Source organism: Numida meleagris, chromosome 2 (assembly GCF_002078875.1).
Source record: "Numida meleagris isolate 19003 breed g44 Domestic line chromosome 2, NumMel1.0, whole genome shotgun sequence".
Classification (NCBI taxonomy): Eukaryota; Metazoa; Chordata; class Aves; order Galliformes; family Numididae; genus Numida; species Numida meleagris.
Genome location: NC_034410.1, coordinates 140068566 through 140084249, shown reverse-complemented (window position 1 = coordinate 140084249; position 15684 = coordinate 140068566). Strand labels below are relative to the sequence as shown.

At 40.9% G+C, this 15684-nt stretch overlaps 1 protein-coding gene across 9 annotated transcripts in view; it reads left to right on the top strand.

Annotated features, from left to right (window-relative positions):
- The window catches only part of LRRC6 (leucine rich repeat containing 6), a 68739-nt gene extending 55187 nt beyond the window's left edge, over nt 1–13552 (top strand). For 5 of the 9 annotated variants that reach the window (XM_021387095.1, XM_021387099.1, XM_021387100.1 and 2 more), the window contains one exon: nt 13189–13552. In XM_021387095.1, coding sequence (XP_021242770.1) covers nt 13189–13387 — 199 coding nt within the window. In that variant the 3' untranslated portion in view covers nt 13388–13552. Of the gene's footprint in view, nt 1–633; nt 3415–4620; nt 8363–13188 lie in introns of those variants that run through there. The other 4 variants (XR_002435204.1, XR_002435203.1, XR_002435206.1 and 1 more) reach the window with 4 other exon arrangements.

Below are 15684 nucleotides of genomic sequence, written 5' to 3'. Positions count from 1 at the left end.
AGCAAATACCAACATATCTGCCAACATAGCTTCCCAAATCCAAACACTACTGCAGCATTATCTAATTCTTCTGCAGGCAGCACTAAACATCTACTCTGAAAGTTGACTCTGCTGATAAGTTACGATTTTTCTTGTTAATAGTTTCAGAAATATTTTTCCATTAGAGCAGTATACTGACCTACTGCCATTCAGTGTGCCTTGCAGACTGCAGAGCAGGAGGGTGAGAACTTCCCTAGAAAGCATCAAATGAGTATTTGAGGAATTATAAACACGTGCTTCCTATCTGAGGCCTGGAGCTGATCAATAATTGTAAAGCCTGATTTTAAATCTAGAAGATAATATTAATGAGTGTTGTGCTCCCTACTGCATTGCCAGCTGAGGCAGGCAGGTAGGCTGGCTGAGAAGTAGGGTAAGAGAAGGGAAAGTCAAGGGAATCTAAGTCAGATTGCAAGGAAGGAAAAAGTAGGATGATGTACTATGGAAGGTATTCTCCATAGTAGCAAGAGAAGTATGCTAGAAATCATGAATGTATTTCCCAAGTTTGCCCACTACAAAAATGATGTATTGTGCCTATGGTCTCTGTGCAAATTTTTGTTTGACATCGATGAGAGATCCCCTTGCTGTCTTTTTCAGGTTGAGGACCATCACCAAAGAGGACTTTACCAATCAACTCCTGGTGTCAGTCACTATCCAAACCAGCAGCACTCTGTATGGAAGGCGTAATACTTTTGTCCATCCACCTTTTCCCCCTTATTGGTACACCAGTCTAATGACAGCAAATGTTTCCAAATCAGCCCTGAAGACTTCAGCTCTTCTCTTTTAACCCAGAAAGACCATGGGCAGCTGTGGTGCAGACAGTCTCTGCCCTTCTGCTAATATACCTTACTCTCCAATGCCAGAAGCTTGCAGGAAGCAGAAGGAATTGAATTCTGCCTTCCCTATATTTATATTCCAAATGAAACAGGCTCATGAACACATTTCTTCTGGGACACAGAAACCTATTTTTGAGAAACAAGATTAGGAGCACAGCTCATTTCATCTGGGTAGCTCATCAGTGAAGACGATCACATATGTGATTGAACCTCAGGTTGCTTGCACCCTTTCTCTGGGTGATTTGTTAGGAGGGAGGGGAGAACAGCGACAACAGGAATTAATGCAAGATCCTGAACATAGCTTTCCTATCTGGAAAGGGAGTCAGGCATGACTAGAATGTGTTGAGGTAGAGGAGCATGCACTATAGAGCTAACCAGCATATATTCAGTGTATATAGTATATACCATGCAGCTAATGGCCTCTTGTCTTTTACTGACAAAGTGACCAGGTGAGACGAGTTCCAACCCCACAACAGTGTTCCATCAAACATGGTAGCGGTAAAGCACAGGGTAACAGTTTGAACCTTGATGACATTCAAGGTCAGGCTGGACCAGGTTCTGAGAACCCTCATCTAGCCATAGGTGGCCCTGTTCACTGCAGTGGAGTTGGACTAGAGGGCCTTTAAAGGTCTCTCCTAACTCATACAATTCCATAACGATTCTATTCTATGATTCTGCGACTCTCTGAATTCGGCTTCTCCTCCATACTTGATAAATCCTCACTTGGATCCTTTTGTTTTCACCTGGTTAGCCTTACTTTTGCCTGTGTCCATCACTGTGATCCTAATGTCTCCATCTCAGCTACATTCAGGGAAAGCCGAAGTCTACAGTGCTTTCAAAGGCACTAAACGGAGAATTCTTATAAGGAGTCTTCCTAATCACACAGGGAAAGCAATAGCCTTGAATACAAAAAATGAGCTGAGCCTATCTTCTACAGAGAATATAAAGAAGAAAAGTCTATGGAGAAATTCCTCAAATCTTCTTCCTTCCAACTCCTAAGAACCATGAGAAGCTCTGCTAAAAATGTGTGTATCAGAAACATACTAGAAAAATAAATCACTGTTTAGTGTGCATGTGACTGCAGGGCAGGAGTGCTGTCTTTCACCTGGAAACACCATGTCTCATACCCAGTGTGACAAATCAGGCTGCTGTGAACAGCCTCTGCCAACAGCATCTGAGAGCAGTCACTTCAGAACACTGCTGGAAACATGTACTTGTGGTAATCCAACCAGCCACTAAGTGTCATCTTTGCTCCACAAACCCAGCTGGAAAGTACTTGTATGTTGGAAAAGAAAAAGGATGTTTGACCCTTAAGGAATACTCAGATATAACAGCTGTTAGGAGCTAAACACAATCCTTGTTGTAAACTAGTGAGCTTTAATTAGCTCATCTGCTTTAGTAATGCACCACTCAGCCTCTCTGTTCTGCAGTTTCTCTCTGATATAAAGTAGGTATTTGAACCTAGAGGTCCCTCCTTGCTTCTAGAGAAGTGAAGGGCTTAATTTCTCTCTGCTATTGCCTGTATTGACATCAGCTGTGTTAAACTAGGGAGGGATTTGACCTGGTGAGTCATAGGGCTGAGCTAGTGGGCACAAAAGCAATGCTTTATATCTTCCTCTTTGTAATTAGTAGCTGGATCTCACAATACAGCAATTTCTCTGCTTCCTTCCTCATTAATTAATTACTGTATATGATTCTTCTGTTTTGGCCTTTGTCTCTTTTGTTACAGATAACCTGTAGGTTTTCCACTGAACACTGGGCAAGGTTTTCTGCCCAGGGATCAACTCCTACGTCATTTGAACCAAGCCTCCCTACTTAATGATCATAATTCTCCTAATGGACTCAGCCTTCTCCCCAGTTCCTGAAGGAAGGGCTTTTGTGTGGTTCCAGATCCATTCCCTGCCAATGCAGAGAATGATGCCAAGACTTCAGGGACCTGCTACATATTTCATGGCTTGCCAGGAGACATGCTGTCCCAGTTTAATTTACAACAAGATGACTTGGAACTTTGGGCAACCTCCAGCATCTCTCTCCCACACTCTGTAGTTATGGTTCTCACATGGGCAAGGCCATGCACAAACCCATTTCCAGCTGCTCAAGATGCTCAAAGTCATTTTCATCTATCATTAGTCATGCTGACTGCAAAGAGCTATGCCTTTGCTTAGCCACAGGGCTCTCAGCACCTTGCTTTTTGCTTCATAATCCTTCTCCTTTACCCTCTCTAGGAAGTCCTATACAGTACCAAAAGACATGGGTAAGCACCACTACATTAATCAAAATGGATTTAAAGATTCACTTCTTGGTTTCTTGATACTATATATAAATTCTTAGGAAGCTTGAATCCCTGCTGGGGTTGATCAGGAAATCATTAGGCTGAAGTAGAATAAAATTAAATCCTAGAGGATACTATTCTTCCTAAACTGTATCATAAGCATGCAGAAAAATATGGAGATTCATGCAAAAGGAGGGCCATGGATACCAGAGAGATTCTCCGCCCCCAAGAACTTTGGATTGAAGAAGAAACAGAAGCATGGAAATGTTTGTGGGTATATTTTCCATTTTATTTTGATCTATGTGTCTTCTGTACTGACACATACAGAGTTACTGTGTTGAGACAGCAAACGAATAGTGTCTGCTTTCCTCCACTAATTTATCTTTGGCTAATTAAAACTGTAAACTCTGAACAGCCAGTGGGACTACTGTTCTGCAAGAGAACAAATCTTCCTTGTGTCTAAACAATGGCACTTGGAGATGTCTGAGTTATGGAGCTTTCCTTTCAATCAGTGGGCAACAGACGAACAGCACAAATTTATCCCAGTGTCATATATAGTGGTTGCATCTCATAGGCGGAGTTCTGAAGGCAGACTTGAATGCTGGCTTTAATTTCTAAGTCGGGTATTGACACACTGTCTCTCTTATCTTGCCCTTTATCTAAGTAAAATAATGAAAAGCTTCATGTTTAAGAATTATGTAACACTATTAAGTGTGCTAAAGATTTGTGCATATCTGATCTGCAGTACAAATCCTCAGGTACTGTTTGGATTGGAGGCAGTGACCTTGAAGTGTGGCTTAAAAGAATATGTTCTGTTTGTTTTACTGAAGCACCAAACAAGACCCTTCTGACACCCTTTCTTTTATATGTATATCTTCAAAATGTGAGTTATACAGTCACTGGCTTTCAACCAAAGAATATGTGAATATCTTTTGGCATCCAGTCCCTGGGTGGGTTGGGCTGTCTTTGTTTCACAGAATCATGTAGTAGTTGAGGTTGGAAGGCACCTCTAGGACTCACCAAGTCCAACCCACTGCTCAAAACAGAGTCACCTGGGTCAAGCTGCCCCTGGCAGTGTCCAGTAGGGTTTTGAATAACTCCAAGGATGGAGGCTCTACAGCCTCTCTGAGAAACAAGTTTCATATCAAGTTTCATAACAAGTTTCATATAAGTTCACAGTACAAAAGTTTATTTATCTACTTATTTATTATAAATTTAAGTGGAATTTTCTGTATTTCAATTTGTGCCTATTGCCTCTTGTTCTTTCACTGCGCACCACTGAGAAGAATCTGAGTCTTTCCTACCTCCATGAGATATTCACACAAATGGAAAAGATTCCTCTGAGTCTTTTCTGCTCCAGGCTGAATATTGCACACTCTCTGTGTCTCTTCATAAGACTGATGCTCCAGTCTCTTCATTATCTTTGTGGCCGTTTGTTGGGTTTGCTCCAGTATGTCCTTGTTTCTCTTGTACCAGGAAGCCCAGCACTGTACACAGCAAGTGGATGTGATTCAGCAGCACTGAAGATAGGGGAAGGATCATCTCCTTTAACTTGAATGTTAAGTCTGCTTTGCAATCCTGCATCATGGTGTCAAGATTCAGCCTGGTTCCCGTGACAAGGGGGTGAAGGGACCCACAGATCCATGCACCGGGAAGGAGAGGGAAAAGGTAGGGAGATGGACCTGGACAACAAAGAACAGTTGGCAATGAGCTAAAGGGAAAAAAACTTAGTTTACTAAATTCAGTACAGAATGTGAGATAATACAATATAATACAATATGGTTGAAATTGAAGCTAATAAATCAAATAAAATGTGAAAGAGAGAGAGTTTCTGAAGCTGAGGTCCTTAGTCTAATTCTGTAGGTGAAATGGCCAGGGAGCAAAGAGGGAAGTCTCATGACTCCCCAGTCCATTTTATCTTTCCCTCTGAATGGAAAATGGAAACAGAAAAATGAAGTCTTCCAGGAGCTGTAGTTCATTCTTCTCTTCTGAGACCAAGAGACCGGAAATACTGACAATCAATGGGACTGCAGCATTAACTCTATAACTCCCAGTGCACAGCATGATGTTATGATGCAGAACACTGGTGAAAAACCATGAAAACCATAACATATGTTCATCTTGATGTCCACCAAGTCCTTCTCTGCAAAGCTGCTTTCCAGCTGTCTTGGCATCTAGCATATGCTGGTGCTTGGTGTTTTTCCCTTGCTAGGTGCAAGACTTTGCATTTCCATTTGTTCTGTTTCCTGGGGTTGATGTCCCTCTGAATGGCAGCACAACTGTATGGTGTACCCACCACTTCTTTCAATTTAGTACCACTTGAGAACCTTCCGAGGCTGTGCTCTCCTATCATCTAGGTCAGTAAAGCAAATGTTAAACAATATTTGCCCCAGTATCAACCCCAGAGGTACACCAGAAGTGACTGGCCTCTGGCCAGACTTTGTGCCACCGATAGCAAATCTTTGAGTCTGGCAGTGGATTGCTTATGACCTGCTGTGTTTCTCCTCCAGATGATACCAGAGTTATTGAAGTCTCTCGTAAGGACCAGAGTCAGTGAACTCAACCACTAATCCTGACCTGTAAGCCCACCATCCATTCCCAGGCAGAGCTCCATACCTTTCTGCTGCTCCCACAAACAGAACAACTTCCTTCTGTCCTTCCTGAAGGGCCTCTCCATCCACTGCAGCACTTCAGTCACCTGAGCTTTTCCATCATGGTTCTGTGAGCCAAATGATATTGTTTGATAAGTTTTCTAATTCAAATGAAGTATTTTTATTGCATTAAAGTAAAGCGATCAAGGTTAGAAGCCTTCATATGCCTACCTCCCTGTTCATAACAATGCTTAATGAATAATCTTAAACAAAATAAATCACCTAAAAACAAGATCTATATTGATGAAATAGAACTGCATGGGAAAGATGGAGAGGCATCACCTTAGAAAACCAATATTCTCCAATAAAACATTAACAGAGTGGGAAACACTGCACTCTAATGAAACTCAGACCTCATTAAACCCAGTGTGATCTCAAATGTCCTTTCAAGTCAAAATGAAAAGTGCAGTAGAAAACAAAGACAGAGGAAGGTTGTTGGCATCTCAGTAGACAATCCTCATGGTAGAGCTTGGGAATCAAGAGTGTTCATCTGCTGTGGTGCTCACCAGAAGTTTTAGCATTTTTGTCTTGCCGAGACAGCTGCTTCAGAATGGGACTTGCTCGTAAAAAACATGATATTTTTTTCCTGTTTTTGGTCAGTGTAGCCAAGTGGCAAAACTTCTGCCTAGATGAGTTTGTGCCCTTGCTGTGGTGCTCATCTGCAAGACTTGCCACAATTATTTATTTTGCCATTACTGAGACAATGGAAAGTAGTTCACATGCTGTGATGTTTTGCAGTTTTTCGTGTTGTTTGTCTTTCGTCTTTATAGCCATACATCTGTTTTTGGTCCTTTCTACTTTGTCTTTACTCAGAGGGCAGTGAGGCACTGACACCGGCTGCTCAGAGAAGCTGTGGATGCCCCATCCCTGGAGACATCCAAGGCCAGGTTGGCTGGGGCCCTGGGCAGCCTGAGCTGGTGAGGGGCAACCAGCCCATAGCAGGGGTAGGAACCGTGTGGGCTTTGAGTCCCTTCCAACCAGAGCCATTCTATGATTCTATGATCTTTATTCACATAGTTTCACATTTTCCCTATGCAACTTGGTGAACATTCTTTTTTGAAACAATGATAATAATTAGAAGTATGTACTAATTATGGATGTATCAGCTTATCTCCAGAAACTCAAAAAAATGATTCCACAGAGTCATGCCATTGATCCAACAGCTTCAAGACAGAAAAATCCAATGCAGAGTTAAACATTGCTTGCCTTTACACCCAAACTGTTTCACCGTGAGCATTTTTTCATTGTCTCTGATTACTTAGTCATAAAGATTTAAGGAATAAGGACAAAAATCCTGTCTTCTTGGTGTGTCTTAAAACTGGTACTGAGCTTGCAATGTCGATATTAATAAAGGGTTGCAGCAGTTCAGCTATTAATACATTTTCCTTGGCAGAGCTTAGCAGAATATGATGAATGCTGGGTAGAGTATGTTATGCAAATCAGCATAAATATAGGAAAGACCTTTTCCCTTCTGAATATAAGAATATTCAAAATGAATACTGTAGTTACCATATGCACACAGGAACATAAGATTATGTGTATCACTGGCAACATCATCTTATTAGCTACTAACATATGGTTGATGTGAGGCATAACTTTCTTAAAGGAAGGGCCATATGAGGAGAAAGGTGAGGAGGAAGAACCAGAAGACAGAAATTTTCGGATATAGTTCACAGGGGCAACCAGGGATGCTTTTGAGATTGAAAACTGCCTGTTTTTATAAAAAATGTAGGTCACCCTGCAAGTAATGCCTCCTATTTATTTCCACAGAACTACAGGAGATACAAAGAGCACAATAACACTATTTGATAGAGCAAATTCTCAGCTACAAAACATTATCTTTCAACAGTCACCACCATTAGCTGTGCATTTTCACCAGCTATTAACAAGAGCTTGCATGCTGCATTCGTAAATATCTTCATGACTATCCAGAATGTGGTTTGTCTTTCACATCATTGTCACCACTGCTAAAATGGACCACCCACTGCCTCACTGTGCTCTCATCCACTGTTTGATCTCCATAAACATTCAGCAAGCATCGATGAATGTCAGTAGATGCCATCTTTTCTTCGTGAAGGAATTCAGTGCCATGCCTTTGCTTCATAAGCACTTCCATGTCAGACACCATTCTGCCAGACTGCCCCTCTGCTGCCATCTGTCACAAAGCAACCAAATGTAATGGAATATTGGTTGGAAGATTCAGCCTCTACTTTCATGTCACTAACATCCACCTGTGATTTTGTGTGCCAACATAATAAAGTAGGAGGTACTGCTTTCAGAATAGTCCTTGTATGGGGAACAATGTAATCAAGAACTTTTGTAGGGGAAAAAGGACTATGAGCCCTCTCCTATCATATTTATGTCACATATTTAACATGGACTTTTTTTTTCTTTCTTGTCCCCATTCTATTAAGAGCAACCTTGCAAGAAGGAATGCTAAAACCAAGCCACCTGAGGACATATTTTCCCTGAGTATTCCAAGTATTCAGTTCTGTGAATAAGAACTGTCTTGTCTGAAATGCTTCCCTATTATTAAACCAAGACTATAATAATTCCATAAGAATAAATGGTTGTTGTTTTTTTCTTTTCCTTTCTGTCTTGAAATGAAAATGTCAAAGCTTTTGTATTCAACCAACAGAACTGGATACTGTTTATGAAATATTTCTTTCAGAAAATTCAGAAATTTCAGAAAACCAGGACCATGTCACAGCAGGAGCTACAGTAGGATAATGAAGCACAATCCTCCTAATTACAAGACTGAAACAAAACAAAATGCTAATGCTTCTCAAATCACATGTATTGCACAGACATAGATGTTGTTAAAGTGGAGTTCTTTATATTTTTCCCCTTACTCTTAGTATCTGTAAAAGCCAACAATAATTTCTCTGCTGTTGTTTGTTCATGCAAAGCAGATTTTGGCTAGGAGAGGACTCGATGATCCTTAAAGGTCTCTAGGAACTCAGGATATTCAATGATTCTATCATTCTAATGCTTAATGGCACTGATATAAAATGGTTTAACCACCTGAATCAAAAGTAGGAATTTGATGAGCAGTGGGAGTATTGGATTTGCACATCTCTGAGGGGCAAAATGTTGGGAAAAGGGCATCTGTCAGAAGTGCAGGAGTCCTTACCACTTCTCAAATTTGCTCCAATTGCAACAGCACTGAGCTTGCTGTGGGTTTCAGTGAAACTCATGTCAGGCATCTGATAGAAAAGTCCACTAGGAATAGTTGAATTATTAGGTGGACTTTGGATCAGGCCTAATGTAAAGATCTTTCTAGTTACTTGAAATTGAACTGCAATTTCTCTGAGTACTTATGAGCAGTGTAGTATATAGGTGCAATAAGAGGAAGTGAAGATAAATGGACAACAGAAATTCCTTGCATTTTTCATTCAGAAACTGGCAGAAAAGTCTGCTTCCTTCATCTCAAGGTTAAGAACTGGACCCGATGCCATGTTTGAAGGATTTTGAGCAAATACTGAGGATGTAAGCAGCGTGATCTGTCAACGTGCGCAGAACTCAAAGTTCCCCACTGACTTCCTGAAGTTGTCCATGGTGTTTTGAGAATGAATGTTTCTATCTGACCTGTGCTGTGGTGCTGTATGCATCATAAAAAATTAAGATGATACAAAATATCTTCTATTATTCAGCATTACTCTGAAGATGCATCAAATGAAGTATGTTTTCCAAACACAAGATGGTCTGTCTGTTGTTGTGTTGCAGTAAATTCTCCAGAGGATACATTATATGACTCAGAATCCCTTTGAAATAGCACAGTCCCATTTGGTTCCTGGTAATCACATTGCGGATGCACTTTGCACCATGCTATGCACAGAACACGCTGTCTTGTTCAAATCCATCTTTTTAGCCTCTGTTTTCTTTCAAGTACACAAAATACAGGGCAGGTCAACAAAAGTTCAGATTTTGGTGAGACAGCCTTTGTGGTTGTGGTTCGAGCTTGTGTGTTTATTTGTTTACAGTAAAATAAATGTAAGTATATATAGGTACACTACAAGGTCACCATCTCCAGACTTATCTTTTCTCTTCCAGGTTGAAGGAAGAAGGAAAGGGGAGGCAGAAGTTAATGCAGATATTCAGATGCAGAATGCTAGAATTTGTGGGATTTTTTTTTTTCATGCATTCCTAGGTACTTTGCTTACAGAATTCCTGTATTTTCTGTCCTTAATCCTGCAAGTATAGACTTCTACATTCAATGCAATGTAAATGTGATAAAGGCAAAAATAATCTCAAAACTGTTGTGTAGATTAAAAATTGCTTGTTAAGAGACATATGATGCTCCACCTTGCAAAATGCTTTGACTATTAAGACAGATACTTCAGAGAATATTTCTCCTTCCCTCCCAAAAATATGCTATTGAAGGTCTCTATTTAGAAACAGATAGTGAACGTTTTAGAATCGTAGAATGATGAAGGCTGGAAAGACCACCAGGATCATCAAGTCCAACAATCAGCACATCACCACCATCTCACTAAACAATGACCCTCAACGCCACATCTACACTTTTCTTGAACACCTCCAGGGACAATGATTCCACCACCTCTCTGAGCAGCCTGTTCCAATACTTCACATCATCTCTTGAAGAGATCCACAGAAGTACAGCTTCTCTAGACATATTCTGGATAATTTTGATTATCAGGATCCATGCACTGGACCTGCAGTGCATGGATGCATTTCACTGAACTTCTAGTGGGACTGCTGTAGAAACCATTCTGAACTGTCTAACAGCAGTTTTGAATGCAATTGCTCAGAATAACATGATGTTTTTTTATACGTTATAGAAATGTTCTGCATATTTTACTTATTTTTCCTTTACATTTGTTCTCTGTCAACCAGATTAAGTTAAGATTTCCTGTATCTCATTGTTGTACTGTAAACATTGGTTAACTGAAGAGTTGGAAGTATTTAATTATTGTGATAGTATGAGGCCATTATATCCCATTGATTGTAGGTAGGTCGCTCTAGGGAATACACTGTACAAGCTTCTGAAGTGCTTTACAGACACTAATTATTGCCACAAGTCTATCTTTCCCATTAGAAGTTAGGGAAATTATGGCATGGATCAGTAAGCATGGAGTTTTCAAAGACAGTAACTCCCAGTCTAGACTCTTAAGATCCATACTGAAAATGTCCAACTAATTGCAGTGCTCAGCTCATTCCCATCATGCTGGAAACCTGTCAGGGAATTACAGAGGTCTTCAAAACACCTTACTGAGTCCTTTTGGTTTGGCTAAGTCATTCTTGCCCTTAGAAAGGATTGTTTGTCCTCTAATACCTAGGTGATTTACGGGCAAATGCTGGAAACCATGACCCCAGTGGCTTTCTCCTGTCTGTGCTCTGAGGTGGTGAGATGAGACCTAGGGATTTCAGATCCAACTTCCCAAGTCTCCTTCCTTTCCAGCTTTCAGCCTTCAGCAGGAGCAAGTTATACTGCTGCTCCAGCGGAGCTGCAGACAGAACACCAAAACATGGCTGAGATAGTGAGGAAGAATGCAAGCTTCTCTCTGTTGCACGCAAATATGTAACATCTCACTAATGCATTTAAGTTAATATTCTTGCAGTTTCCTGCTAAGAACAAAAATATCTTGCGGTGTGGGCACTTTCCCTTTTAGAGAAGAGTGATGCTTCTAAAGAATGAAGTCCTGATAGTCTAAAAGAGTTAAGTCTCTTTTCAAGCAGAAAGGTCAGCTGCAGGCGAATGATCTGCACTAAGAATACCTTTAAACTACTCTGTCACTTACCTCCATGACAGATTGCTGGGAGCTCTTTATCTAGGGTTGATAAATTTAGACTTTGTTTGATAGATAATTTTTTACAGGCAGAATGATAGGGCTGAGGTATAAGCAGAACAGCTCTAATATGGCCTGAAAGTAGGTAGTGATCTGGCAAAATAGCTCCTCACCTGCATCTCTTCCCCTTATCTCTTTCTCACATGGTAAATCTGCTCCCATTCACTAACTGGCATCTATGTCAGCTCTGCTATGTTCAGAAGTGCCAGCAGGACTCAAAGGAACAAGAGAATGCCCAAGAAGACATTTAAACAGTTTTAAATCTCATTAAGTGATGGGATACAATCAGAGGCTATAAAAGTCTGCCAAACTGGATGGTGCAGAGTGCTCCTCTGCAAGAAACAGCAAAGTCTAGGGAGATGCTTTGGCCTTCACGCTGTCCAAGGCTTCTACCCTGCAAGGGGCTGCAATTTCCAAAACCTCATGTTGTGACATTAAGAGAAAGTGATCCTTTCCAAAGAAACCTGGAAACGTATTCCTCTGCATTCCTCTGACATTTTTTAATCTGCTTCCTCTACTCCCACGTAGTCAGAAATTTGGATTTGAGGTGCTCATCTGAACCTACAGAGAGGTGCTCAGCCCCCTCGCCAGGGAAATGTCCCTACACAGTGGTAGAAAAGAGATGCCATCAGATTACCCAAGCTCTTACATTGTCCTGCATATTTTGCTACTAGCAGAGGACATGGTTTTTACTCTGCTGGTTGCAGAGTGACACCATAAGGAGCCTCATGAAAGTTCAACTCCATTAAAGAACCTCATGCAACTTCCACACAACAGCAAGCAATCTCAGGGTATAAAAGGGAAATAGGAAAGAAGAGTGAGAGAAATTTGTTTCTGTCTGTTCAAAATGCTGCATTTTGGTTTTGGCTGACTTTCTAATTTTATTACTTCTGCTTGAACCTCCAAAAGAGAACTTTGAAATGATAAAACATACTTGCTTTAAAACATTAATATGAGAACATATGACTCTCTCTTAACTTCTTGAAGATAGGTAAAACAAAAATTCCACATAATTTTATCCATATTATTGTATTCTTGTTAATGTTTTGAGTTTGACCAAAAGAAGAATGTACTTTTTAGCTTAGCTTGAAGCCCTATCATGAATTCAAGAGACTCAATCTATTCATTTGATGATGCTTTTGTTCTTATAACTTTCTAGAAGCATCTATCAAAGACTTCAGGCTGAGGGTTTGTAATGAGCCTGGCTGTCATAAATGATCTTCTACATATCACAGAGAATTAGCTGGAAATAAATCTGAGTGCTCCTCAGTTTGGCTTCAGCCTCCTTCTTACAGACTAATCTCCAGACACATTCAAAACCCAGGTATGCTACAGTGAAAATGAAGTGGGACAGATAGATGAACATGTGAGAAAGGAAGATTATATTTTGAACTGAAAGCCAGAGAATAAAACTGATGTTTAACTTAGAAGTCTGGGAGTTTATGACATCCTCTTTAAGAGACGCAGCTTTGTTAGATTGAGTGTGATTTCAGGCTGTCTAAAGATTCAAGGATGCATGCAGATATGTGGCATTGCAATACTGAGCCTCAGCTAAAAATGCATCAAATCTTCCCTGTTTACAGTGTCCAGAGTTCAGCGAGCAGACATTTGAGCGACTGGGAGCATCCTACCTGTTCTCTGCTGCTCAGCATTGCTGCCATGGCTGGCCATGTCCCCAGGGAAAAAACCATGCTCTGCTATAAACCTCCCTGGAACTCGGAGCTTCAGGAGCTGCTTAGATGCTTAAACTTTGAGTTATTGTTTGCTCAGACTTCATTTTAACAAACTCCTACCAGCTCTATCTTTTTTTTGTTGTTTGTTCATTTATTTCCAAATTGAGAAACAATCAGCTTTCAAACTATTTAGTGAAGTGATTTGCTTTCTTCTCCTAGAACATATTTCCAAGATAGAGTGATAAAATAACAATAAAGAGTAATTTAAAAATTACATATTGATCAAAAAGATGTATCTGTCTTCTTTAATTTGTTCATACTAATAAGAAAACTCTGACAATGTCTTTAACTTCTTGCTGGAAGAATTTCCACAGATTTATGTTTCCAGCAAACTTTTCAGATGTCAGACCGTGTTCTGGTATCCAGGATTTGTCCACTCCTCAGCAGCTCCTAAACAAAATTACTGATGAAATAAATGACAGTAACTTCAGGCACTGAAAGGAACCATCTGGTGGAGATGAGATGAACAGATGTGCTTTCACTGCCACTGCCTCCAGACACATACTTAAGAACTTCACTGCCATATAACTCCTTGTTCACCTGCTTATTAATGGTGTGGCATTTCTGTTCCTGCAGCACCTCATGCTAGACCCTGTGTAGAGCCAGACATCGTAGTCTTAAAGCACTAATGCCCTGGTGCATCTGCCTGGGAAGAAAATGCAGTATGGGACTGAGTCCTAAGGAACTGAGACAAACAACAGCTCCTTTGTGGGACATGGAGTTGTATTGACCACAGCAACTGCTTGTCCAGAGAAGGGTAACAAAGCTGTGATGGGTCTGGAGAACAAGTCTTACAGGGAGCAACTGAGGGAACTGGAGTTGTTCAGTCTGGAGAAGGGGAGACCTTAATCACTCTCTACAGCTCCCTGAAAGGAGGTTGTGATGAGGTGGGAGTTAGCCTCTTTTCATGAGTAACTAGTGATAGGAAGAGAGGGAGTGGCTAAGTTGTGTCAGAGGAGGTTCAGTTTCAATATCAGAAAAAACTTCTTCTTGGAAAGAATGGTGAGGTATTGGAACAGGCTACCCAGGGAGGTGGTGGAATCACCGTCCCTGGAGGTGTTCAAGAAGAGAGGATGTGGCACTGAGGGACATGGTTTAGAGTGGTCACAGGCATGGGCTGATGGTTGGACTAGACGATCTTAGTAGTCTTTCCAACCTTAATGACTCTATGATTCCATGAGAAAAAAAAAGTAATAGAAAATAGAGAAGCCAGGATCTTTTAAGTACTACATCTATGCAGTAATTATCAAAACAACCCTCCTCTTGAACTTAGGAGAGACGATCTTACTCTTCCCTGCTGCATCTACTAGACAAACCGTATCTGATCAAAGCTTCCATTCTGAAATCAAACTTAGCAATAATATGATTAAAGGAATTTGTCCATATTGTCACTGGAAGGATACCCTGAACTCACCCAGACCCACATTTGTGACATTTAGGGTGCAGACATTTCCTCTGCAGAAATCTGGAATAGTCATTCAGTGAGCAGAATCCCTTTATGTCTCTTTCCAGTTGAGTAAGCAGCACTGTGATGTAGCTGGAGCTGTGACAAGACTGTAGCCACACTGTTGTTTCTTGCCTGCTGTTGACTTTGGTGCTGTGTAGGCTGATAAATTGAATAGTGCAATAGAATACAGTTTTCTACAGTCAGTGATAATCTGTTTGTCCTACCAAAAACAAGCACTCAGAAGGTGCAAATTATGTAGTGAAAAAGCAACATTTCAGAATAACATAAACCATGCATTTGAGACCAAGGGAATATCTGTACTTGTCAGAGATGGCTTCTGATGAGAGGGGAAATTGGCCATAGTTGTGTCATGATAGAGATTGCTGAGCAGGGAGAGAGAGGTTGGAAATAGATTGTGACTTTTACACCTGTGAAGCCAGACGCTGTCCTAATACAGCACAACTTCTTGCTGTGCTTGGGGAATGTGATAAGTGGCATCTTTGGAGGACTGGAGTCTACCGAAGATTGTGGGCACAAATTTTGCTAACAGGATCACTGCTGGTTCACAGCCTCTTTCAAAAGATGTTCTACTCTGAAGGGCTGAATACGAAACGGGTGGGATAGTTTTGCAAACCTGAGTTGGCTTTCATGTGGGAAGGGCTGATATTTGTGAATCACAGTGCACTTCTGGATTAAGTTCCTTGAAATTAAAATACATGTCAGGCTCTTCAGTCGATCCTCTGTGCAGGTGGGTGTTTAGAAGTCAGACACAGCACTGAGAATAATACCTGAGGACTGCTTCCTATCCAGCAGAGAGAGCTCCCACTGAAGTTATTAGGACTCTGCTGGCACAGGACTATTGCCTACTTGTCACGGTATTGTCTAAGGGTCTGCGTCCG